The 25,649-nt window shown below is 44.4% G+C and overlaps 1 protein-coding gene across 2 annotated transcripts in view; it reads left to right on the top strand.

Moving 5' to 3' along the window:
* Positions 1-25,649, top strand: part of kif26ab (kinesin family member 26Ab) — a 124,306-nt gene that overhangs the window by 52,597 nt on the left and 46,060 nt on the right. For both annotated transcript variants that reach the window (XM_014186901.3, XM_014186976.3), the window contains exons 3-4: positions 14,319-14,795; positions 21,872-22,080. In XM_014186901.3, the coding sequence (XP_014042376.3) occupies positions 14,319-14,795; positions 21,872-22,080 (686 nt within the window). The remainder of the gene's footprint in view (positions 1-14,318; positions 14,796-21,871; positions 22,081-25,649) is intronic.

Genomic DNA, 25,649 nt, shown 5'->3' on the forward strand with positions numbered 1-25,649 from the left:
CTGATTAAAAGCAGTGGTTCGCGCTTTCAGTTTTGCGTGAATGCTGCCATCAATCCATGGTTTCTGGTTGGGGAATGTTTTAATAGATGCTGTGGGTACAACATCACCGATGCACTTTCTATTAAACTCGCTCACCGAATCAGTGTATTCATCAATGTTATTGTCCGACGTGATCGAAGCAATCTTGAAGCGTGGAATCCGATTGGTCGAAGCAGCGTTGAACAGACCTGAGCACGGGCACTTCCTGTTTTAGTTTCTGTCTATAGGCTGGGAGCAACAAAATGGAGTCGTGGTCAGATTTTCCCGAAAGGAGGGCGGGGGAGGGCTTTATATGCATCGCAGAAGTTAAAATAACAATGATCCAGGGTTTTGCCAGCCCGGGTCGCGCATTCGATATGCTGATAAAATTTAGGGAGCCTTGTTTTCAGATTAGCCTTGTTAAAATCCCCAGCTACAATAAATGCATCCTCAGCATGTGGTTTCCAGTTTACATAGAGTCAAATGAAGTTCCTCATTGCTTGCGCCCGTAATGGGTCTGCGCTCAAACGACCACCCCTCATCACTGTCAATCGCTCCCTAAAACACTTCAGCGAGCAGGCCTTTCTAATCGACCTGGCCCAGGTATCCTGGAAGGATATTGACCTCATTCCGTCAGTAGAAGATGCCTCGTTATTCTTTAAAAATGCTTTCCTCACAATCTTAAATAAGCATGCCCCATTCAAAAAATGTAGAACCAGGAACAGATATAGCCCGTGGTTCACTCCAGACCTGGCTGCCCTTGACCAGCACAAAAACATCTTTGTGGCGTATGGCATTAGCATCAAATAGCCCCCCGATATGCAACTTTTCAGGGAAGTTAGGAACCAATATACACAGGCAGTTAGGAAAGCAAAGGCTAGCTTTTTCAAACAGAAATTTGCATCCTGCAGCACAAACTCCAAAAAGGTCTGGGACACTGTAAAGTCCATGGAGAATACGTGCACCTTCTCTCAGCTGCCCACTGCACTGGGGCTAGGAAACACTGTCACCACCGATAAATCCACAATAATTGAGAATTTCAAGAACCATTTTTCTGTGACTGGCCATGCTTTCCACCTCGCCACCAATACCCTGGTCAACAGCCCTGCACCCGGCACAGCAACTTGCCCCCCCCCATTTCTCCTTCATCCAAATCCAGATAGCTGATGTTCTGAAAGAGCTGCAAAATCTGGACGCCTACAAATCAGCAGGGCTAGACAATCTGGACCCTCTCTTTCTAAAATTATCAGCCAAAATTGTTGCAACCCCTATTACTAGACTGTTCAACCTCTCTTTCATATCGTCTGAGATCCCCAAAGATTGGAAAGGGGGAGACACTCTAGACCCAAACTGCTACAGACGTATATCAATCCTACCCTGCCTTTCTAAGGTCTTCGAAAGCCAAGTTAACAAACAGAAAACCAACCATTTCGAATCCCACCGTACCTTCTACGCTATGCAATCTGGTTTCCGAGCTGGTCATGGGTGCACCTCAGCCACGCTCAAGGTCCTAAACAATATCATAACCGCCATCGATAAGAGACAATACTGTGCAGCTGTATTCATCAACCTGGCCAAGGCTTTCGACTCTGTCAATAACCACATTCTTATCGGCAGACTCAACAGCCTTGGTTTCTCAAATGATTGCCTCGCCTGGTTCACCAACTACTTCTCAGACAGAGTTCAGTGTGTCAAATCAGAGGGCCTGTTGTCCGGACCTCAGGCAGTCTCTATGGGGGTGCCACAGGGTTCAATTCTCGGGCCGACACTTTTGTCTGTATACATTAATGACGTTGCTCTTGCTGCTGGTGATTCTGTGATCCACCTCTATGCAGACGTCACCATTCTGTATACTTCTGGCCCTTCTTTGGACACTGTGTTAACCTCTTACATCTAGACGTTCCGCTAGCGGAACACCTGCTCCAATATCCAATGATGGGCGTGGCGCGAAATACAAATTCCTCTAAAATTCATCAGATGACAACCCTAGGACATTATGTTATACAATGCATGCATGTTTTGTTCAATCAAGTTCATATTTATATCAAAAACCAGCTTTTTTACATTAGCATGTGACGTTCAGAACAAGCATCCGGTGAATTTACTAAATTACTCACGATAAACGTTCACAAAAAACACAACAATTATTTTAAGAATTATAGATACAGAACTCCTCTATGCACTCGATATGTCCGATTTTAAAATAGCTTTTCGGTGAAAGCACATTTTGCAATATTCTCAGTAGATAGCCCAACCATCACGGCTAGCCATTTAGACACCGACCAAGTTTAGCCCTGACCAAACTCCGATTTACTATTACAAAAGTTTGATTACCTTTGTTGTCTTCGTCAGAATGCACTCCCAGGACTGCTACTTCAATAACAAATGTTGGTTTGGTCCAAAATAATCCATCGTTATATCCAAATAGCGGCGTTTTGTTCGTGCGTTCTAGACACTATCCGAAGTGTAAATAAGGGTTACGAGCATGGCGCAATTCGTGACAAAAGATTTCTAAATATTCCATTACCGTACTTCGAAGCATGTCAACCGCTGTTTAAAATCAATTTTTATGCAATTTTTCTCGTAAAAAAGCGATAATATTCCGACCGGGAATCTCCGTTTAGGTAAACAGAGGAAAGAAAACAAAGCATTCGGTCGACGCGGGCACGAGCCTGAGTCTCATAGTACTGTAACCAGCCACTACCCAAACGCGCTACTTTGTTTCAACCAGAGCCTGCAAAGCCACGATTCAGCTTTTTGCCGCCTTCTGAGAGCCTATGGCAGCCGTAGGAAGTGTCACGTAACAGCAGAGATCCTTTGTAATGGATAGAGATGGCAAAGAAGGCCAAGAAATGGTCAGACAGGGTACTTCCTGTACAGAATCTTCTCAGGTTTTGGCGTGCCAAATGAGTTCTGTTATACTCACAGACACCATTCAAACAGTTTTAGAAACTTTGGAGTGTTTTCTATCCAAAGCTAATAATTATATGCATATTCTAGTTTCTGGGCAGGAGTAATAATCAGATTAAATCAAGTACGTTTTTTATCTGGCTGTGAAAATACTGCCCCCTATCCATAACAGGTTAACTAACCTCCAGACGAGCTTCAATGCCATACAATGCCAAACTCTCCTTCTGTGCCCTCCAACTGCTCTTAAATGCAAGTAAAACTAAATGCATGCTCTTCAACCGATCGCTACCCGCACCTGCCTGCCCATCCAGCGTCACTACTCTGGATGGTTCTGACTTAGACTATGTGGACAACTACAAATACATAGGTGTCTGGTTAGACTGTAAACTCTCCTTCCAGACTCACATTAAGCATCTCCAATCCAAAATTAAATCTAGAATCGGCTTCCTATTTCGCAACAAAGCATCATTCACTCATTGCTGCCGAACATACCCTCGTAAAACTGACCATCCTTTCGATCCTTGACTTCGGCGATGTCATTTACAAAACAACCTCCAACACTCTACTCAGCAAATTGGATGCAGTCTATCACAATGCCATCCGTTTTGTCACCAAAGCCCCATATACCACCCACCACTGCGACCTGTATGCTCTCGTTGGCTGGCCCTCGCTTCATATTCGTCGCCAAACCCACTGGCTCCAGGTCATCTATAAGTCTTTGCTAGGTAAAGCCCCCCCTTATCTCAGCTCACTGGTCACCATAGCAGCACCCACCCATAGCATCCGCTCCATCAGGTATATTTCACTGGTCACCCCCAAAGCTAATTCCTCATTTGGCCGCCTTTCCTTCCAGTTCTCTGCTGCCAATGACTGGAACGAATTGCAAAAATCACTGAAGCTGGAGACCCATATCTCCCTCACTAACTTTAAGCACCAGCTGTCAGAGCAGCTCACAGATCACTGCACCTGTACATAGCCCATCTGTGAATAGCCCATCCAACTACCTCATCCCCATAATGTTTTTTTTCTTCTCCTTTGCACCCACTATGGCCTATTTATTGCCTTGCCTCCCTTATCTTACCTCATTTGCACACACTGTATATAGACATTTTCTCTATTGTGTTATTGACTGTATGTTTGTTTATTCCATGTGTAACTCTATGTTGTTGTTTGTGTCGCACTGCTTTGCTTTGTCTTGGCCAGGTCGCAGTTGTAAATGAGAACTTGATCTCAACTAGCATACCTGGTTAAATAAAGGTGAAATAAAATATATATTTTTTAAATTGCACAGCAGGCAGGAACTAATAGCTTGACATATTTGTCTTTATTTTAAGAACTGTCAGTGCTTCCATTTGCCTTGATGTTTAGGCTTGATGTTGGAAAAATGTCAAAACAGCCATAAATTGTTCATGTAGGCCTGTCCTGCTAAGTTATGTTTCTTCCAGACACAGTATGACAGGTAGAATCGATTCTGAGTAAGTAAGTAAGTAGACTCGATTATATAGGCCTTGAGTCAGTGGGGCTTTTGCGTATTAGGTTCCCAAAACACCCCAGTCAATAGGTTGCGCTGCACAATAACCTACCCCTCCAATGCAAATTGCAGAAGCATCTCAAGAAAGTTCAGCGCAAGCGTTTGCAGCAGTCTTCTCGTCCTCACAACAACATCAAAGCACATGAGGGATACATCAACTCAAAAAGTCCACCCGCTGTCATCTGAAAAGCACAGTTAAATTAATGTTTGCATAGCGCTAATTAAGCAATATACCATGGCTAAGGGTTGCCCTCACACGACGCAACGCGGAGTGGCTGTATACAGCCATTAGCCGTGGTATATTGGCCATATACCACAAACCCCCAAGGTGCCTTATTGATATTATAAACTGGTTACCAACAAAATTAGAACAGTAAAAGAACACCTCTGCCCGCTGGGAGGGGGTTCTACTAAGCTATATGGAATGTTTTAAGAAGGTCATGCCAATGATCATTTAGTTATTTGATTTTGAATTTAAAGAATGACAATTTTTGGGCCTTACTGCTATTAGCCCATAGAAACGCATTGAATAACAGATTCACTACATGGAACAACAGATAGTCCCCCAAAAAATCTAAAGGAAGTTTGTTCTGAGGTGCCTGTCCGATATCTGAGAGATATAAGAAAGATCAATAAACATATTTTGAGAATTTAACCCCTTTATTTTTGGCACAAAACAGTCTCCATATATACTGTACTTCTATTCCTTTTTCAACTGGTACCGGGGGACCTTCAGACGAGTCTTGTGAGGCCTGTGGGCATCCTAGAGCAAAACATGTACGTGTTCATGAGTCTCACCTTTCCACAGAGGGGTCATATTAGTGTGTAGCCCAAACATTTCAGACACTACTGACAGAAGTTGGCAGATCAGCTGTACCGACTTCAGACGCTTGTGGAGGTCGTAGAGCAAAACGTTTGTAGGCCAAACCGTTCGACACTACAGATGATTTTGTGAGAAGACTGATTTTCGGGATGTATCATGGTCTGACAAACACCTCTCTAGCTCTGTCACCTTTCACCGCTGATGTGGAAGTGTGACATCTGTGGATGTGGTGGATTGAGATGCAACAGATATCTCTATCTTAAACTGATGGATTTTTATGGGAATTCTTTTATTATGCTAATTAGATTTCCTCGGGGGTGCAGACATCGACTCTAGGGGGTTATTAATATAATAACTGTCTGCCTGTCTGAACTCGCTGTCTGCCTGTCCAAACTCGTTGTCTGCCTGTCCGAACTCGGAAACAATGTTTCACTTTTGAATTTCTATCTCTGTAGTACCATACACGTGCCCAGAGGAGACAATTTTTCTGAGCCAGTCGAAATCACGGACCAACGTCATTATCAAATCAAATCAAATCCAATTGTATTGGTCACATACACATGGTTAGCAGATGTTAATGCGAGTGTAGCGAAATGCTTGTCATGGACATAGCCAAGTAAATGCCAATAGAGAAAAAGCTCAAATGAATATGCAGCTAGTGTACTGTTATTCCAGGTTCATTGTTTGACGTGACTAAGTTAGCTGAAGTTGGCTAGCTAGCTAGCAAGTGACAAGAACATTATCCAGCCTGCATAGCAACCATTTTGTTTAGAACGGACAACCAGTCCTTTTGCATAGATACTATGCAAAAACAACTGGGTTGCATCTGTAGAAACATGACCAAAATAACTAACAAGGAGATTTGTCCAGACTATATCTTCTGGTGGAAGAATGAAATTGTATGAATTGACTTATCAAAATAATGTTTTAATGAAAGTATTTAATTTATTGTTATTTTAGTATGTTGGTAAAAGTGTTATTAAAGCAATAGGGCACAAGAGGCAGTGCTGTATCATGAATATCACAGGTAAATGGCGATGATGGGCCCGACACAATAGCAGAGGGCCAGTCAACCGATTTACCTGTGGCTGTATTAAATAATGATGCAATTTGCTGTTGCTTTTTTGTTGGAAAGTGACTTGAGGTAGGTCTGCATCCATTGGTTTGACTAGAAAAATGAAATAAACAATTGTCAATCATAGTTTTTCCGCAAGTAGAGTCATAGCCTAATAACGTACTTAGTTAGACATGAAAGCATTTGTTTATGTATTGACTAATAGGGATTCACTTTGATGGGACATAAGGATGACTAAGCAGAGCACATACCCTCTATAACACATTTGTTAAATGACAAAATTATATTGTCTAGGTTACTTGGGGAAAATACTGTAATGTACTATTTTAATGTTTTGTTTTCCAGTACTTAATGGGGTCCAGATATCATCATGAAAATAGGGCAGTCTAGAGTACTGTAGCGACGCTAGTAAGCTACTTCAACTGAGAACTTAGTTCTTTTGTCAGTCAGGAGTGAATTAAGTACTTCAGTGGTGGATATTCTATCTCTGGAATTATGTTCTTATTTTGTCATGCAGACAAATAACAAAACTCCAATGCTGTTGCTAATACAGAGTTTCTGCTTGGGAAAGTGTTCTGCGTGCTACAGACAGACAGGCAGGCAGCAGTAAACATCTATTTGATGTGGTTTGATGACCCTCCCAATTTGTGTGGCACAGGAGATGTTTCCACAGAGGTAAACAGCATGCCAGTGTGATATCCTGACTCATTGTCTTCTCTAGCTCCACAGCACAGGACCTGGGTGGTTAAACTTAATGATCTGTTGTCCTCTGCTTCTACTGGTGGTTCAGCATTAACTGCTCCTGAAGTCAAATTAGATCTACGGGTCTGCTGAGGCTGTCCAGCCCACTGCTGCTCCAGGGGATGGCTGAGGGGTGAGAGAGTTGAGGGTATGAAGGGGAGGGATTACCGCTAGATGTGGTCCTTTTATCCTGGGAATGTAATCTGTCTTAATGGCCTGTGGTCACCCAGGGCAGGCCTGCAGCTGTGCTCGTTTTTCTCTGGCCTGGCTGTCAGGGAGAGCCCAGGCTACCTGTGGGAAAGTAGGCCTGTTGACGGCTCTCGTCCTCACTGTGGGATCTGTCTGTAGGCTCCTGTGGTTTATTGGGGCCTAGTTCCATTGAAACACACTGGGACAGTACTACTGACAGGGCCAAAGGTGTCAGAGAACAAGTAAACAGATACGGCTCAGACTTTCTTAAGCTGTCCTTATGGAGAAATAAGAGAAGGGAGAGTGGAGGATTTCCAGTTTTTAAAAGGCGTCAGAATAAGCAGCTGTGTTGTTGTGTGGTCCTGTTGGTTTTATACGCCGTTATAGGAAGTATGAAAAACTCTGCCGGATTCTATTGTGTTAACATCAATAATACTATTGAGAATGGGCTCAAGTGTGGAAAGACAGCACTGTGTTGACCTACTGAGTCATCGGGGGGAAAGTTTCCCTGTACAATAGTGTAGGAAAAAACTGGAAGAAGGAAGGAAGGAATAAGAGATTGCACAATTGAATCTTATGAAGTCAACTCTTGGGTGTGCTGTGGCTGTACTGCCTCTTGCTTCCTTTAACTGAATGGCCACCACAACACAGAGACCTGCTCTGTGGTAAAGGTCACTGCTCCCCATCTGACAGGTGCTCCGCAACTCAATGGAATATAAATGATTGTTTCCAAGAGTTTTCTGCTTTTAATGGAGCGTGTCTGAAAGTCTTTAGTATGACAAGGGGCCTCATGCATTTGAAATCGCTATGACCGCTTCCTTAATTAAGTAAGTCATGGTTCGGCTTTCTGTATCCGGTCGGTCGATCCATGGCTGAATTTCATCAGACGGTAAACGTAGATTCCACAGGCCCTTCTTTTCCATTGCATGCTGGCCTATTTTCCATAATAAGGCCACAGCATCTGACTTAATTCGTCCCCAGAGTTTAATAAAGATCCTCGTCGACAGGCAGTAAACCAACACAATGACCCACAAGCCCCCAGGCAAGGGGCACAACCCCAACCTGCCTCCCTCTCTCTCTCTCCATGTCCCTAACTCATGCTCCCTCTCTTTCTAGAGTGCTTGTGCTCTGAAGCCTAGTGGTCTTCCACTTGTACCCAACAATGGTTGAAGAAGCTCAGGCCTTCATGTCCCTCTCAATGGATGGAACACTTGTATTGTGTTGATGCAGCTCTCAAACTGGGCTATTATTTACACTCACTTGCACCTGTCAGCAATAGATCACATGGATAATAAAAAAAAACGCATCAGGCCTCAATACATGCATAGTACAGTATGTCACGTCTCATGTATTCCACATTAGGAATTACACAACTTCCTTGGGTCATCGGTTTGTGTTAAAAATATCTTGGAACTTGCCTGTACAATCCAATTTTGTTATCTGTACATTGGAATCAGATATCACCTAGGAAACAGCATTCATTTTTGAGGTGTGCATTTCTGAGAATTTTGACAAGCTGCAGTTCAGGCTGAAATCCTTTAACCTCTATGGGCTAGTCCCACCTACTCTACAGCCAGTGGAATCCCGTGGCGCGTTATTCAAATACCTTAGAAATGCTATTACTTCAATTTCTCAAACATATGACTATTTTACAGCATTTTAAAGACAAGACTCTCGTTAATCTAACCACACTGTCCGATTTCAAAAAGGCTTTACAACGAAAGCAAAACATTAGATTATGTCAGCAGAGTACCCAGCCAGAAATAATCAGACACCCATTTTTCAAGCTAGCATATAATGTCACATAAACCCAAACCACAGCTAAATGCAGCACTAACCTTTGATGATCTTCTTCAGATGACACTCCTAGGACATTATGTTATACAATACATGCATGTTTTGTTCAATAAAGTTCATATTTATATCAAAAACCAGCTTTATACATTAGCATGTGACTAGCATGTGACTAGCATTCCCACCGAACACTTCCGGTGAATTTACTAAATTACTCACGATAATTATTTTAAGAATTATAGATACAGAACTCCTTTATGCACTCGATATGTCCGATTTTAAAATAGCTTTTCGGTGAAAGCACATTTTGCAATATTCTAAGTAGATAGCCCAGCCATCACAGGCTCGCTATTTTGACACCAACCAAGTGTGGCACTCACCAAACTCCGATTTACTATTAGAAAAGTTTGATTACCTTTGGTGTTCTTCGTCAGAATGCACTCGCAGGACTGCTACTTCAATAACAAATGTTAGTTTGGTTCAAAATAATCCATAGTTATATCCAAATAGCGGCGTTTTGTTCGTGCGTTCAAGACACTATCCGAAGGGTAAATAAGGGTCATGCGCCCGACGCGTTTCGTGACAAAAAAATTCTAAATATTCCATTACCGTACTTCGAAGCATGTCAACCGCTGTTTAAAATCAATTTTTATGCCATTTTTCTCGTAAAAAAGCGATAATATTCTGACCGGGAGTGGTGGTTTTCATTCAAAGAGAGAGCAAGTAAACATGGAGTCGACTCGGGCACGCGCGCCCCGTCCCATTGTCCTCTGATCGACCACTATCAAAATGCGCTACTGTTTTTCAGCCATGGGCTGCAAAGCCACGATTCAGCTTTCTGGCGCCTTCTGAGAGCCTATGGGAGTGTTAGAAAATGTCACGTCATGCCAGAGATCCCCTGTTTTTGTTAGAGATGATCAATAAGGCCATGAAATGGTCAGAGAGAGCGCTTCCTGTTTGGAATCTTCTCAGGTTTTGGCCTGCCAAATGAGTTCTGTTATACTCACAGACACCATTCAAACAGTTTTAGAAACTTTAGGGTGTTTCCTATCCAAATCAAACAATTATATGCATATTGTAGTTACTGGGCAGGAGTAGTAACCAGATGAAATCGGGTACGTTTTTTATCCGGCCGTGCAAATACTGCCCCCTATCCCCAACAGGTTGAAACCTTAAAACAACAGACAGACAGACAGACAGAGAGTCAAGGTCATGCCCTTTCGGATTATTTTTGATTTACGGCTTGCTTTCCTCATACCTGATGTGGAGATAATCACATATTATCTGCCCTTCAGACTTTCCACCTCAAAGATGGGCTAGCATCATCATTTCCACTATCATAACCATCATCATCACCATCAGCATCACCATGATCCACTTCCTACCCCTGACCTCTAGCTCACTCTTCCCCAGAGCATAATGCTCACAGACAGACAGCTTTACAAGGGAAACTCACTCACTAACCTCCAGAACCTCCAGAATAGCAGATGGGCTGAGCTTTGTGGCTGGTTTTATTGGCACTCCTAAATCAACACCTAACAATACATGGAGGGAGGAAGGTATAGGATGTATGGGAGAGAGAGAAGGAAAGAGGAATTGATTTATTCCATATGCCCTGAGGTGGGATAGGGTTGGCTTGGTGGGAGGGTGAGGGGTGAGGAATGGGTGGAGCTGAAGAAACCAGGGTGGGGTACTCTGATTATGACTGCTCACAACTAAATACATTTTCCAGACTGAAGCGTGTCCGTGGTGATATGTTACCCCCGCTCTCTCTCTCTCTCTGATTTCTCCCCTGATTTGTCACAGACCTGGTGAGTTCAGAAACTGCCCTCTGTTAAACGGGTTGAAATAGAATGCCTTCACATTAGATCCCTCATACGTATCACTGTCTTTCTCCAAAGCTCAATGGTGTTTACATTTTAAGCCTCTTTACATAAATGCATGTTCATGTGAATTTCCTCCTAAATCCTCCTAAGAGGATAATTGTAGCTAACATATCCTGCATTAAATCCAAATCCAAATCAGATTTATTTGTCACATACACATGGTTAGCAGGTGTTAATGCAAGTGTAGCGAAATGCTTGTGCTTCTAGTTTCGTAGCCAACATAACCCCACCCAACACTATGATAAGAGCTGTAGGATGATCTACAGTATGAGCTAGTTATCCCAACTATCCCTGCTTTACATACTAGCTGTTACGCTCGTCGTTAGAAATGGACCAAGGCATGATTTAATGAATGAAACGCACCAAAACAAATACAGAAGCAAACGAAACAGAAAGTAATGGTGTGCTCACAGGCACTACACAAAAACAAGATCCCACAATCACAGGTGGGAAAAAGGGCTGCCTAAGTATGATCCCCAATCAGAGACAACAAAAAACAGCTGCCTCTGATTGGGAACCATACTAGGCCAACAAAGAAATAGAAACCTAGATATGCCCACCCAAGTCACACCCTGACCTAACAAAATAGAGAATTAAAAAAGACTCTCTAAGGTCAGGGCGTGACACTAGCTATGCATTGCCAATAGTGTCAGTATCATGTAATTAATCATTTATCAGAGTATATCACTAAGTATACAGTATTAAACCCATTTTATCCCATGAAAATCCATATTGGAAGAGGACCAGCACAGTCGTGTCCTGCCCAGGGCCAATCCGAGCAGCAGCCTCTCCTTGGGCAGGCCTATGTGCTCTGTGGTCCCCTCTCTAGATAATCTGCTTGGTGATCTATCTCTCTCATCATGAGGGCTAGATCAGTATTGTGGATAGATCAGTGAGATATAGGGACTCCTTACACTGCTTAGATACTCAGGGACCAAATGAAGATGATGATGTCCCCTGCCCTGGCTTGGCTGTTAGTTAGAAAGAGCAGGGCCGGGACGATACCAGTATCGCAATACTCGTTAGTATCGTGACAAGTAAACAAAACATGAAGCAGATTTAACTTTAGGAAAACAGCCCTAAAAGCTCAGACACACCTGTAGGATTGTCAAACGTTTTCCTGCTGACAGTACTTTGCACCCCTTAACAGTGTTGGCAGTCAATCTCTTTTGTGTTCACACAGCAAAGACCTTGGAAGTCGTCAGCCACTCAGCCTTGTTAAAATACTCCAAACCAGAAAGTGTCTGTAGCGTTGTTTAGTAATGCATATCCGTGCGTATTGCTTATGGTCTAGATTCCAAGCTATGTGCGCAAATGTTGCAATTTTTAGAAAGCCCTTGTTGATACTAATCAGATGGTCACAGCTAGATAACTACCTAGCAAGATGATTATCCCATACTGCCAGTGCCAGCCAATAGCCAAATATTTAGCTAGCTAACATTAGCAAATTCCATAGCTAGCACAACATAGCATAGAAAATGGGTTGGCTCTTCCGTGCTCTCTGATTGGCTCAAAGTCAAGTTGTTGGCCACTGAGGAGCATTGCGATTCTACAAATAGAAATGGCAGGTTTGTCGCTATCGGGTCGGCACGCAGCAGGTACCGCTTTTGACTTAGCAAGAGGAGGAATGGCCTCCCACTGTGATAAGTACCGGCAGTCTATCGGCTGTGAGATTCTCAGTGTGTTCCATGCTTAATGTTAGAAGCATTCAGAGTCACATGTATTTATTTTCCAAGCTATAGGACACAATATTTGACATACAGCAGGTTTTTAAAAAGAGTTTGGTCTGCACTGTGTTTTCATTTTTGCCATGGAAAAAAACGTTGTGATACTGGTATCGTCCCGGCCCTTATAAAAGGATGAGGATAGAGAAACTGGATAGAGAAACTGGTCAGTTTGTATTCTCTCTGTAATGATACCCATTTTTACTGTAGTTATAAGCGTAGATAGAGGTCACCTAAAAGTCTCTGTATTGAGCTGTCTTCAGAGGGAGGAGATTTAAAGTCTACGGGTTGTGTCTTTGGAGACTGCTATATTGGGCCTGCTGTATTAAGTGGCGCTGCATTAAAAGCAGTGGATTGTTGTTTGGCCAGGCCGTCTCACTCCTCCTGATCACCACAGAGGTTCACTGGAACAGAGGCCTCATAAACAATATGTATCTGTGGTCTTCTGTCTTAGAGCTCCACTCCAATGGGTGGGAGGTTACCGCGCCTTTATACCCCTTCAGAGACTGGGACTGTGTGTTTGTGAGTTTGTGTTTGTGTGTGTGTTTGTGTGTGTGTTTGTGTGTGTGTTTGTGTGTGTGTTTGTGTGTGTGTGTGAACGCGTCTGTGTGTGGGCGTCTGCGTTTACGTCTGTGTACACAGAGTATTTGAGAGTGTAACTACCAATTGGATATCATGAAATTGGGGATAAAAAGGGGTAAACAACAACAACATAATAATAATAATAATAATAATAATACAATTATAATAATTAAAAAAGGGGTGTTAGAACTTCACTTGCATGATGAGGAAAAGCAGGGATGACGTGACTTGTAATCACTAATGAAAGGCTGGGTGTTGTGAGTGATCGTCAGAGACTCTATGAGCCTCTATCTGTCAGGGGGAGATTATTTTTTCACGCTGGGCGTCTTATCGTATGTTTTCATACTGACTATCATCATATGTAAATAGCACGCTCTGAGCTCCTAGGATCGGCTCAGCTGTTGTTTTATTTTGTGGTTCCTTCTCTAAACCCCCACAACTCCCTTCCTACCCAACTGTGAGGGACACTCCAGGGAGTCTTTTAACAGGCAGAGGGAAAGGACAAACCTCCACTGGTTTCCTTCTCTAATTTGGTGCCGTGTAAAACCCTTATTCAGGGTCTGGGGCCTTAAGGAGCCTTGCAGAAAGTTAAAGAAGAGTCTGGCTGAGTTGGTGTTCCAAAGGAATGCTCAGACTTTGGTGGAGTCTCTCCCACTAATCCCCCAAACTCCCTTTTCGTTACCTCTTCTGATTTGCCCCTGTTGTTTGACTTGGGTCCAAGGCCCAGGCAGGGTCATCCACCAGCAACATGATCTGCTGTCTCTGGTTGCAGGCGGAGCAGCTCTAGACAAGCAGCTCTAGAGTTCCTGAGGGGGGGGATGTGAATGTGGTTAGTGCAGGCAGGCAGGGGGGGAGGGAGGTTGAGCTAGGATCACAGAGGGCAGCCTCCAGGAGGCACCACACCAATAGCCACTGTCTGACACGCCTGGAAAATATTAACATCAAGGAAACCCCCCAATCACACTGATATGGAGATATGACGTAGTCTACCATGCTTTTCTCTGAATGGGACCATGTTAAGTCTCTCTCTTTATTTTCTCTGCAGGATCCTGGCTACGCAGCCTTCCTATTCGACCAGCTCCAAGTGCCTGGGAGCCATGAGGGCTGCTGTCAGGTGTGTTCTACGCCTCTCCACCAGCTGAGGCAGGAGGCCCTGCAGACAGTAGGCGCCACGCCCGCGGCCCTGACCCTGAGCCACGACATGCCTGCTCTGCCCTCCACCAACCTCTCTGGACAACCTCATAAACTGACACTCTCCTCCGCCAGTGCCCATGTGAGGCAGCCTTCTAAAGCTCACGCCCAAGCCCACACCATCCTGCCCCTGAGGGAGAGTTGTCACAGGGGGCAGGGCTGTCCACAGGGCTCCTCTGTCTCTGCTGGGCCCAAGACCAGTGTCCAGGTGACGGTGGGGGGAGGGCAGCTGACTGGGACCCTGGGATCGGTCACTATCCAGGCCCAGCAGTACCTTGAGGGCATGTGGAGCATCTCCAGAGTCAACAACTTCCTCCCTCAGCCCAGCCCAGTATGTATTCAGACCTTCAAAACTCATCATTATCACTATTGATACAGATACACTATGTCAAAGTACATCTAGGAATATTTTGGATAGACAGCTTGTTACTCTTGTCAATGTTATTTTCAAAGTTATTTGTGAACCTTGGCTTGAGAACTTTGAGCGAACAAAGTCTGACAATGGAATGATTACATCCTTTAGAGAAATGAGAAGAACCTCACTCAGACCCTGAGCCTCAAAACTCTGCAGGAGAGGTGACCTCTCATTCCTCAGGAGTCATGGCTCCTGGGTGGTACAGGCTACTTGGGGAGACCAAGACTAATGTACTGACCTCCTCCTCAAGGGCAGCTCAGAACCAATGACCACCTTACAATCTTCCTGTAACTCTCGTCTCAGGCATACTACAGTATATTGCTCCATACAGACATATTCCCCATGTCTTGTAATCTATTTTATTCCAGGGTTATCATTATGGGATGTTGTCCTTTATATTGAAGAGTTTTCTTCCTGCAGAAAGAGAGAGAGATGGGACAGCTGGACCAAGCCTCTAACCTGTCTCTTATACATTGCTGTGACATTCTACACAAGGGAGTCTGAGAGCACTGAGCAAAAAGCAGTCGTCAATTTCTAATATTTTCTACTTCTGTCATTTTTATGTTCTCAATCAGAAGCTGTTTATGGCTCCTCCATTTTATTTCTGTTTTGGGTGCTTCTACTTAATATGGCATTGAAAATCGCTGTCTCGAAAATTGCACTCAATTACGGCATCCATCAGTGTTATTCCTTATTCTGGACTCTGAAGATTACAAACAGGTTTTTCTCTTAAACTGTCAACAAGTGCTTTTAGTGGCAGTTTATGTGCGGCTTCCAGAATCTTTTAACAGCATGTGTGCAATCTAGGGCAAATCGAAAGGCCTTGCATAAAGGGAGAGAGACTGACTTGTGTTCTCCTATGTGTCTAAAAGCAATTAGAGCCGATGGGAGCTAGGATGAAGTGTTGCACAATGCCACACGGCTGAGCCTGGGCCTCCTCAGAGACACATGTTCCTTCAGGATACCACGATACAAACAGTAGAAATGTGCCTGATGTTACTTCTAAAGCCCATTTCTTTCATTAAAACAAGATCCCTCAGAATGACAAAAACCCGCACAGGCCATAGATGATTTGGTGCTGCGCTGTGCCCTAAAGGCAAGTGCTTTAATTCACAATTCCCCACTTGAATACATTGTGGGACGAGTGTTGAGCTCTGTAGTGCAGACAAAGGAAGGGAGATGCCACCTGTTTGACAGCAATCTTACAGAGTGTCTTATTCCGAGGGCTTTACGACTCAGACACACCAATAGCGTTTGCTGGTCGGGAGTACTTAGCACCCGTGAACGCAATTTGTGAACCGTGTGCTCACCAATTTTACAAATAGAATCGCGTGATCGGCAGACGAACACTAGATACATTTTCGGTGTGATGTGTGCCAGCCTTAAGGCTCTATCTAGTCTACCAGCACACAGCCCATGAAACTTTCATACAGTGAAAAGGCTCTGGCTTGGCATTAAATGTGTTCATTTACACTACAGTTAACAGCTGGGGCAATGGGCTCACTGAGAGAATGAGTCATATTTGGGTTAAATGGAGGAAACAGCACATCCATCCTCTGGGAGGTCCGCTAGAGAACTCCAGTCTCCCAAAAACCTGATGAAGCAAAATCAAAGCATCTGTTGTTGAATTCCCCCCTCAGTTGATAATTTAACACATATGACTTCTAACCCCTGATGTCAGGTTTAGTTAGATTAACAACTCCGTCATTCTAAGCAGTGCAGACAACAGTTTGAGTAGTGAATACTGAACTTAACAGTGGACACTACAAAATGACTAATTGATTGACACAAATCTGGGATTTGCTCTCTGCTCCACAATCAAATGCGCGCTAATCTGCTAAAACCAAGTGCTCTTGACCCTGGGGGTTTAGAGTGTGTGGTTGGCCGCTAGTGGCCCTGTGTGACCTCTCACTTGTCTGATACCCACTGGAAGCCCAGTGGACCATCTGGGCTGCTGTCTGCCACAGTACAGCTGGGCCTGCATGGCACCCTGCCACACATTGAGAGAGCGAGTGAATGATGGCGGAGAGCAAGAGTGAGAGAGAAAGAGAGAGAAGGATAGAGGGAGAGAGAGAGTGAAGGATAGAGGAGGGAGAGAGTGAGTGAAGGATAGAGGAGTGAGAGAGAGTGAAGGATAGAGGAGGGAGAGAGAGAGTGAACATTAGAGGAGGAATGAGTTAGTGAAGGATAGAGGAGAGAGAGTGAAGGATAGAGGAGGGAGAGAGTGAGTGAACATCAGAGGAGGAATGAGAGAGTGAAGGATAGAGGAGAGAGAGAGAGAGTGAAGGATAGAGGAGGGAGAGAGTGAGTGAAGCATAGAGGAGGGAGAGAGTGAGTGAAGCATAGAAGAGGCACATTTTTATTTGAACTCTTTTCTGATGAGTCCATCCTATACTGTTCAGTCCCACAAAAAACATTTTCTAGGGCAACATTTAAGGAAAATCAAGAAAGAAATTGATTTATTGTTGTGCATCCCAGTGGTCCATCTACTGTATACACTCCTCCTCCAAATCAAATCAAATCAAATTTATTTATATAGCCCTTCGTACATCAGCTGATATCTCAAAGTGCTGTACAGAAACCCAGCCTAAAACCCCAAACAGCAAGCAATGCATGTGAAAGAAGCACGGTGGCTAGGAAAAACTCCCTAGGAAAAACTCCCTAGAAAGGCCAAAAACCTAGGAAGAAACCTAGAGAGGAACCAGGCTATGAGGAGTGGCCAGTCCTCTTCTGGCTGTGCAGGGTGGATATTATAACAGAACATGGTCAAGATGTTAAAATGTTCATAAATGACCAGCATGGTCAAATAATAATAATCATAGTAGTTGTCGAGGGTGCAACAAGCACGTCCGGTGAACAGGTCAGGGTTCCATAGCCGCAGGCAGAACAGTTGAAACTGGAGCAGCAGCACGGCCAGGTGGACTGGGGACAGCAAGGAGTCATCATACCAGGTAGTCCTGAGGCATGGTCCTAGGGCTCAGGTCCTCCGAGAGAAAGACAGAAAGAGAGAATTAGAGAGAGCATATTTAAATTCACACAGGACACCGGATAAGACAAGAGAAATACTACAGATGTAACAGACTGACCCTAGCCCCCCGACACATAAACTACTGCAGCATAAATACTGGAGGCTGAGACAAGAGGGATCAGAAGACACTGTGGCCCCATCCGATGATACCCCCGGACAGGGCCAAACAGACAGGATATAACCCCACCCACTTTGCCAAAGCACAGCCCCCACACCACTAGAGGGATGTCTCCAACCACCAACTTACCGTCCTAAGACAAGGCCGAGTATAGCCCACAAAGATCTCCGCCATGGCACAACCCAAGGGGGGGCGCCAACCCAGACAGGAAGACCACGTCAGTGACTCAACCCACTCAAGTGACGCACCCCTCCCATGGACGGCATGGAAGAACACCAGTAAGCCAGTGACTCAGCCCCTGTAAAAGGGTTAGAGGCAGAGAATCCCAGTGGAAAGAGGGGAACCGGCAAGGCAGAGACAGCAAGGGCGGTTCGTTGCTCCAGCCTTTCCGTTCACCTTCACACTCCTGGGCCAGACTATACTTAATCATAGGACCTACTGAAGAGATAAGTCTTCAGTAAAGACTTAAAGGTTGAGACTGAGTCTGTGTCTCTCACATTGGGAGGCAGACCATTCCATAAAAATGGAGCTCTATAGGAGAAAGCCCTACCTCCAGCCGTTTGCTTAGAAATTCTAGGGACAATTAGGAGGCCTGCGTCTTGTGACCGTAGCGTACGTGTAGGTATGTACGGCAGGACCAAATCGGAAAGATAGGTAGGAGCAAGCCCATGTAATGCTTTGTAGGTTAGCAGTAAAACCTTGAAATCAGCCCTTGCCTTAACAGGAAGCCAGTGTAGGGAGACTAGCACTGGAGTAATATGATCAAATTTTTTGGTTGTAGTCAGGATTCTAGCAGCCGTATTTAGCACTAACTGAAGTTTGTTTAGTGCTTTATCCGGGTAGCCGGAAAGTAGAGCATTGCAGTAGTCCAGCCTAGAAGTAACAAAAGCATGGATTAATTTTTCTGCATCATTTTTGGACAGAAGGTTTCTGATTTTTGCAATGTTACGTAGATGGAAAAAAACTGTCCTTGAAACAGTCTTGATATGTTCTTCAAAAGAGAGATCAGGGTCCAGAGTAACGCCGAGGACCTTCACAGTTTTATTTGAGACGACTGTACAACCATCCAGATTAATTGTCAGATTCAACAGAAGATCTCTTTGTTTCTTGGGACCTAAGAACAAGCAGAGTTTAAAAGTAGAAAGTTTCCACCATTTGTAGTTGTTGCAGAAGCCATTGGAGCAGGACGGGCCCAGATTAGCAGGGTTTATTTCACCTCAGCAGTAATGGCCTGTCGGACAGTGGGATCAGAGGTCACCGGGGATCCCTACTAGGCTCCGGCTCTGAGAAGTGAATGCTCTTTAGAATGCTGATGGGAAGGGAGTCACTGAGCCCAGCTGGCCTGAGACAGTCTGTATTGAAATCATGTTGTCTCTTCTTCTCCCCCTCATTGCTGGGAAACAGGAGCTATCGGCTGTGCGGGGGGCCAGGGCGTTGGGCGTTGAAGGGTGGTAGGTCCCCTCATTACTGACACTCTGGACACATGGCACCACTGTCAGTGCCTAATTACCTGACCAGGGCCCTTAACCAGGGACAGCAGTGGCCTTACTGGCCTACCGCCTTGTAGAGCAGGTTGCCTGAAGAGCTTAAGTCCTGAGTCTCTCTCCTGACAGGCATTATGATGTGTTTTTCAAAATCATATGGGTGTCCGTGTGTGTTACAGTGAGCTGTTCATTCTGGTTACACCCCACAACAATCCTCCGCCACCCTCACTCCCTACCCTCAGTGGGCTCCTCAAACCTGCTGCCGTTTTGATTCTAAAACCTGACACCACAATTGGCTTAATCTATGACAGGGTTGTGGATGAGCTGTCCAGATAGGCTTCCTGCCTAAGTGTGTGAAGTATTTCAGTCTTTCTGGATGATGTGACATGGGTACACCTCTCTGGTATGGGTTGAGGTCCTGTCATGGACACCCGCCTGCTGTCGTGAGTCTTTCCGCTCCGCCAGGTGCGTGTGAAGAATCTACGCTCGGCTCATTTCAGTTTGCACCTCGTCTCTCCATCACGCACTTCACAAATCATAACCCTGACATGTACACGTACAAGAGGCCCTCGCTGTCTCACAACCCACCAACCACCATGTTGGACTTTCAACACAGCCAAAACACCATCCTAAATAAGCATGTTCAATGATTAGTCTTGTTTCCATGGATATCCGGAACAACACAACACAGGTGTCTGGCATCTAACAAAAATAACTTCATGTGATTATTAATAAGAAGAAGTGGCATGCACAAATGGCTCTCTGAGGTACAGTCAATGAGCAATTCCCTTGGGATTCAAAACAACCACATTTGATTGTGGTGATCATTACAAGCTTCTAGTGTCCGTGTTTGTGCTGAGGTATAGCCCTACTGCCGGAGGTGCCTGTGTTCATGTGAATGTCTGAATGTATGCCCCTGCATATTGATGTATAGCACTCGCATGTCAGTTATGTCATATAAATAGTTCAGCTGTCAGCCTCCGTTGATAGATGGCGTACACCAGTAGAACACTTTATACAAATATTGTAAATGATGTTATTTTACTTACATGAACATGAATCTAGGGCAAACATTGAGCAAGTCAATTTGCAGAGGGACTGGATAGTGTTGACAAAATATATACTGTGAAGCCGCATGCCGTGTTTGACTCCAGGTTGCTGGTTATCCAGTGTGGAGGTGTCACCAGGATAAATGTAAATGAAAACAGAGGCTTAATTCTACCATTTGTTTTGGGCTGACCCACAAAACTGGTTCTTGTCAAGTATCATTGATCACTGTACAGTTGGGTATACTCGTGGTTAGGGTGAGGATTAACCCTATGTTGTCATGGTGAACCTGGTAGGAACAGCGATGTGTATTATGGGCTGCCTGGGTGATCAGTGGACTTTGTCAGAGATAGACCAACTCTCTGGCCCCCTTCCCCCAGACTAGCACTCCGAGAGCAGCCTGGGACCTGCCTCATCACCCCTAGTCATTACCACCCCTGGGGCCCGGGGCCAGGCTGAGGCAGCTTCCTTCTGCTCCTGAGTCATACCCCAGCTGGCAGGCAGCGCTGCAGACAGGCTCTGCTCTGTTACCCCTCTACATCTGAACCTTAAGCATACCTTCACAGAGCAGTAGTCATCATGGGCCTATCAGAGAAAAGGGTTGCGTCTACTATGGTATTCTACTGCTTATGGTTTGTGTGTAGATATGGAGATGTCTTTTGTTGTTGGATGGTAAATATTTATTTTCCTGTTTAAATCAAGTTGTGCGTTACAAAGCTGCTCACACATGCCACATTAGCTGCTGATGTATGTATATGGACAATGATTTAACGGCTAAACTGTAATTAGATGTTGACTATCACTTAATTATCATTCACACCGTGCATCCTCCTTAGTGTTGCCAGAATCAAGCAGTCCAGTCTAGTCCAGTCCAGTGTAGTCGAGTCTAGCCCAGTCTAGTCTAGTCCAGTCCAGTCTAGCCCAGTCTAGTCCAGTCCAGTCTAATACAGTCCAGTCTAGTCCAGTCCAGTCCAGTCTAGCCCAGTCTAGTCCAGTCCAGTCTAATACAGTCCAGTCCAGTCTAGTCCAGTCCAGTCTAATACAGTCCAGTCCAGTCTAGTACAGTCCAATGCCCTTGCCATCCTGTGGGGAGTTAGTTGTTGCTGAGGTGAATAGCTGACACCCGTTTACTGGGATTGCCAGAGCAGCTGCCTGCCCATCTGTGGCGGAGGAGAGGAGAGAGGGAGTAAATGGGCTGGAAGAGAGGTGTTGGGGTCCAGTAGTGGTGGTTAACTCTTGAGGCCCACTCATTGCTAATTCTCTGTCTCTCTCTGTTGGTCTCTCTGTCTGTCTCTCTCGGTCTGTCTCTTTGCAGGCACAGGGTCTGATGGGGGACGTAGAGAGGGACGTCCCTGTCCCTGCTTCGGAGGCCCCTGTCCCCAGCTCCAACTGTAGTCTGACCCCCAGCCAACAGAGGAGCGCCGTCCAGCTGGGACAGTGTGACGTCACCCCCCCTGCCCCTGGCCACACCTCCACACCCACCTCCACTCAGAGTGCATCTGCTGCAGCCTCCTTCTTCATCAGGTAAGCACCATCCACAGTACACACAACCCGCCTTTCACTCAAATCACACCTGAAGAGAGAGTCTGACACAGGGCTGAGAGTGATGATGATTATGGTCTGTTGTGCTGTATCATGTTGGCTTTAAGGCGTGTTTGGTTGGTTGCCTCTGTATGGCGTGCTGCTGTGGAAGGGATCTGTGTGGAGACTTGTCTTCACACAATGAGGTCATGGTTCATTATTGCACTAGAGTCTAGCGTGATCTGGACCTATTCCATGAAGATGTTGTCCTTGCCATGGTTGAATTATGGCATGATTTTAGGCTGTGCTGGAACAGTGTGTGGAATATGCAGTGAGTGTACATTTAGCAAGGCACCAGTGCCTATGAATGGATAATGTCTCACAAAAGGGCTTAGGTTCAAGCAGTTTGTTTTTCTTTGATGCACAGCTGTGTTTTCTTTGTTTGGCTCTATTTAAAGTCAGTCAGTTTTGCCTCTCGTGCAGTTTAGCTTGTATTCAGTCTTGCTATTGTCTAAATTCCCAGTGAGTTGTCTACTGCTCCCTGTATGTAGTCAGTCTCAGCAGACACTCAGTGCTCCATTTGGCTGTGGCAACACTAATGCTCTGGATGATATGTATGCCTCCACTGGGAGTACAGACAGCTCTCCAATGGCTTCTCTAATGCAGAAGGATGTCATTGGTAGATTCTCAGGCAGGTTGGTCAGTGTGTACATTCACCGTCCCTGTACAGCCTCAAATCCCCAAGGAGCTGTGTGCCCTAATGAATGTTAGCCTGAGGGAAACTGGGGGAAGCTGGTAAGGATGATGCATAGGGCTGTTAGCGCGTTGCACCCTGGGAGGCAGAGGACACAGGCGAGGGGGACGTTGTGAAGTGTGACAGTACGGCTCAGCTTTCTCCCCAAATGCTCCAAATGAGCTCCCCTTGTCAACTTTAGCGGGGTCAGAGTATATGACTGGGACTGTGGGGCCTCTCCTTTGGCAGGGAGGATATTCCAAATGCTCTTCTAAAAATGTAACTTCCTGTACGTGTCACTTCCTGTGAGCGAGGCGGTGGGTCAAGTGTGAACAACGGCAAGCTGTGACCTAGATATGGACAGGGTTAATTTCAGAAGGTGATTTATTATTTCTACTGTTTTCTTTGGACAAGGGCTCAAAAAGCGAAGGCTGGACAGCCATGCTGTGTGTGTCTCTCAGAGGGAAACAGAGGGAAAGAAGGGAGAGAGACTTGTTTTCCCCCTCATTTGCGTCCTGGTGGGATAGGAGGGGAGGTGGTGTAAGCATTGAAGGGTTCCTCCTTTCATTTCATCCCAGAGATACTTCCCTGCCAAGAATGTGTGTTGTTTTGCTTGGCGAGGAGACATATGGTGATGACAGGGCTCAGTCAGCTTTAAACAGCATCACATTCCACAGATACAGATACAGATACAGGAAAGGGCGGTGGACGGCTAGGTGGTGGGGATGCACTGGAAGAACACCCACTTCCTCAGTTACTGCAACTGTTGCCTCCACAAGCACCTCCACTGCTTCCATTACTAGAATGTAATCATCATCATCATCATCTTCATCTTTACTCTAACAATGTAAAAACCTGAAGACCAAATTAGCCTAATCACGTTTTGAAAGTGATTGAAAACTAATTTGTAATTAATATTCCTTTTTGTGTCTTCCAAAGATAAAATTTGTTAAATCCATGTGAAAGTGGATATTTGAGCTGAATAACCAAAGTGTCTGCTTCCCTCTGGAGTGTAGCTCCACAGACATTCAGGAAAGCTGTTCAACTCACAGATTACATTTTTGTTAGAATGCAATTATGGAGATTCTGAGAAGAAAGAGAAAAACCAGAGAGAGGGAAAGAGAAAGAAAGAAAATACTGGTTCCTCTCAGTGATTGCCTCTGGTGCAGATAAATAAAAAAAATCAAGCATTTGAAATTATTTTAAACTTGTCTGTTTCATTGAAAAAACATTTTATTATAAATGTTAATTTGATAACCCATAAACTCCAACTACCATTACTCTTATTGTCAACTGCTGGGAGAGTTCTCCCACAGAGCATTATCTCATGTGGCTTCCCTACTCTCTGCCCAGATACAATGGTTTAGGTTGAGTCCCCTCTCCATAATGGGAAAGGGAAAGGGGGATACCTAGTCAGTTGTACAACTGAATGCCTTCAACTGAAATGTGTCTTCCACATTTAACCCAACCCCTCTGAATGTCTCTAGTCATTATGTAGACAGGAAATGGGCCTTAGTATGAATTCAACAATTGAAACTGAACTATTGCTACCGTTTCATTACTAGTTGCTGATTCCTCATCAAACCTCTTCTCCTAAGCTTTCATTTTTTTCCTCACTTTTTTAGTTCATAAATCAGTTATTTTCCCAAACTCACCATACAGACTCATGAAGAATGGGTCTTATAGCGCCAGTAAAAATAAAATGTAGAGGTAATGTTTAATGAAATTAATGCTTGGGTCAAAGCTAATAAAGATGCATCACATACAGTTAGGGCTGGGTGATAGGGCCAATTATTATATCACGGTATTTAAATAGAATTGAACGGTATGACGGTATTTTTAGTTTTTGAATAACAGAAGTTGTACATTTGCTTTATGAGTAGTGAGTGATCCCAGGGTGGCAACACATACATTCTAGGTGATATCAATGAGTCTGTAACGATGTGCACTGAGAGTCAGGAAGCAAGTTCAGAGAGTGAGTGTTTTAATAAATAACCGCAAAACAAGAAGCACGAACAACGCACAGACTTAACACTGAAACAGAAACAATAACGCCTGGGGAAGGAACCAAAGGGAGTGACATATATAGGGAAGGTAATCAGGGAGGTGATGGAGTCCAGGTGAGTCTGATGAAGTACAGGTGTGCGTAATGATGGTGACAGGTGTGCGCCATAACGAGCAGCCTGGTGAACTAGAGGCCAGAGTTTTTTTGTTTTTTTTGAGCTTCAGCTCAAACGACATAAGAGTTATCCAATGTGTTGGATGAGTAAACTTTTATTTTTGCCCTCACTTTGACGGAGTAGTAGTGCGTCTCAGCTGGACCCTGAGGGAGTGTCCTCTGGGAAGACTGATTGGCTAGGCCTTGCTCCGAGCCGCCACCCCCAATCCCCAATGTTGTAGCTGAGCGCACACATTTGGCTGGACTCATTTCATGGCCAGATAGCATTTCAAGTTAATTTATGGAATAAGAGTTTATATGCAGTTTCACGCATATAAACTCTTATTGAGGTGGATGTCTGCTTTATCTTTTTTCATTTGTTGATTGTTTTATACTGTTCAATTCAACTTCAACCAAAACAAATTTCAGCACTTTTATAATTTCTGCATTTCCTGCACTCAATTGTTGTGGTGGAAAAAGTACCCAATTGTCATACTTGAGTAAAAGTAAAGATACATTAATAGAAAATGACTCAAGTGAAAGTGAATGTCACCCAGTAAAATACTACTTGAGTAAAAGTCTAAACGTATTTGGATTTAAATATACTTAAGTATCAAAATTACATGTAATTGACAAAATGTACTTAAAGTATGAAAAGTAAAATTATAAATCATTTCAAAT

The sequence above is a fragment of the Salmo salar genome, chromosome 01 (genome assembly GCF_965601325.2).
Source record: "Salmo salar chromosome 01, fSalSal1, whole genome shotgun sequence".
Classification (NCBI taxonomy): domain Eukaryota; kingdom Metazoa; phylum Chordata; class Actinopteri; order Salmoniformes; family Salmonidae; genus Salmo; species Salmo salar.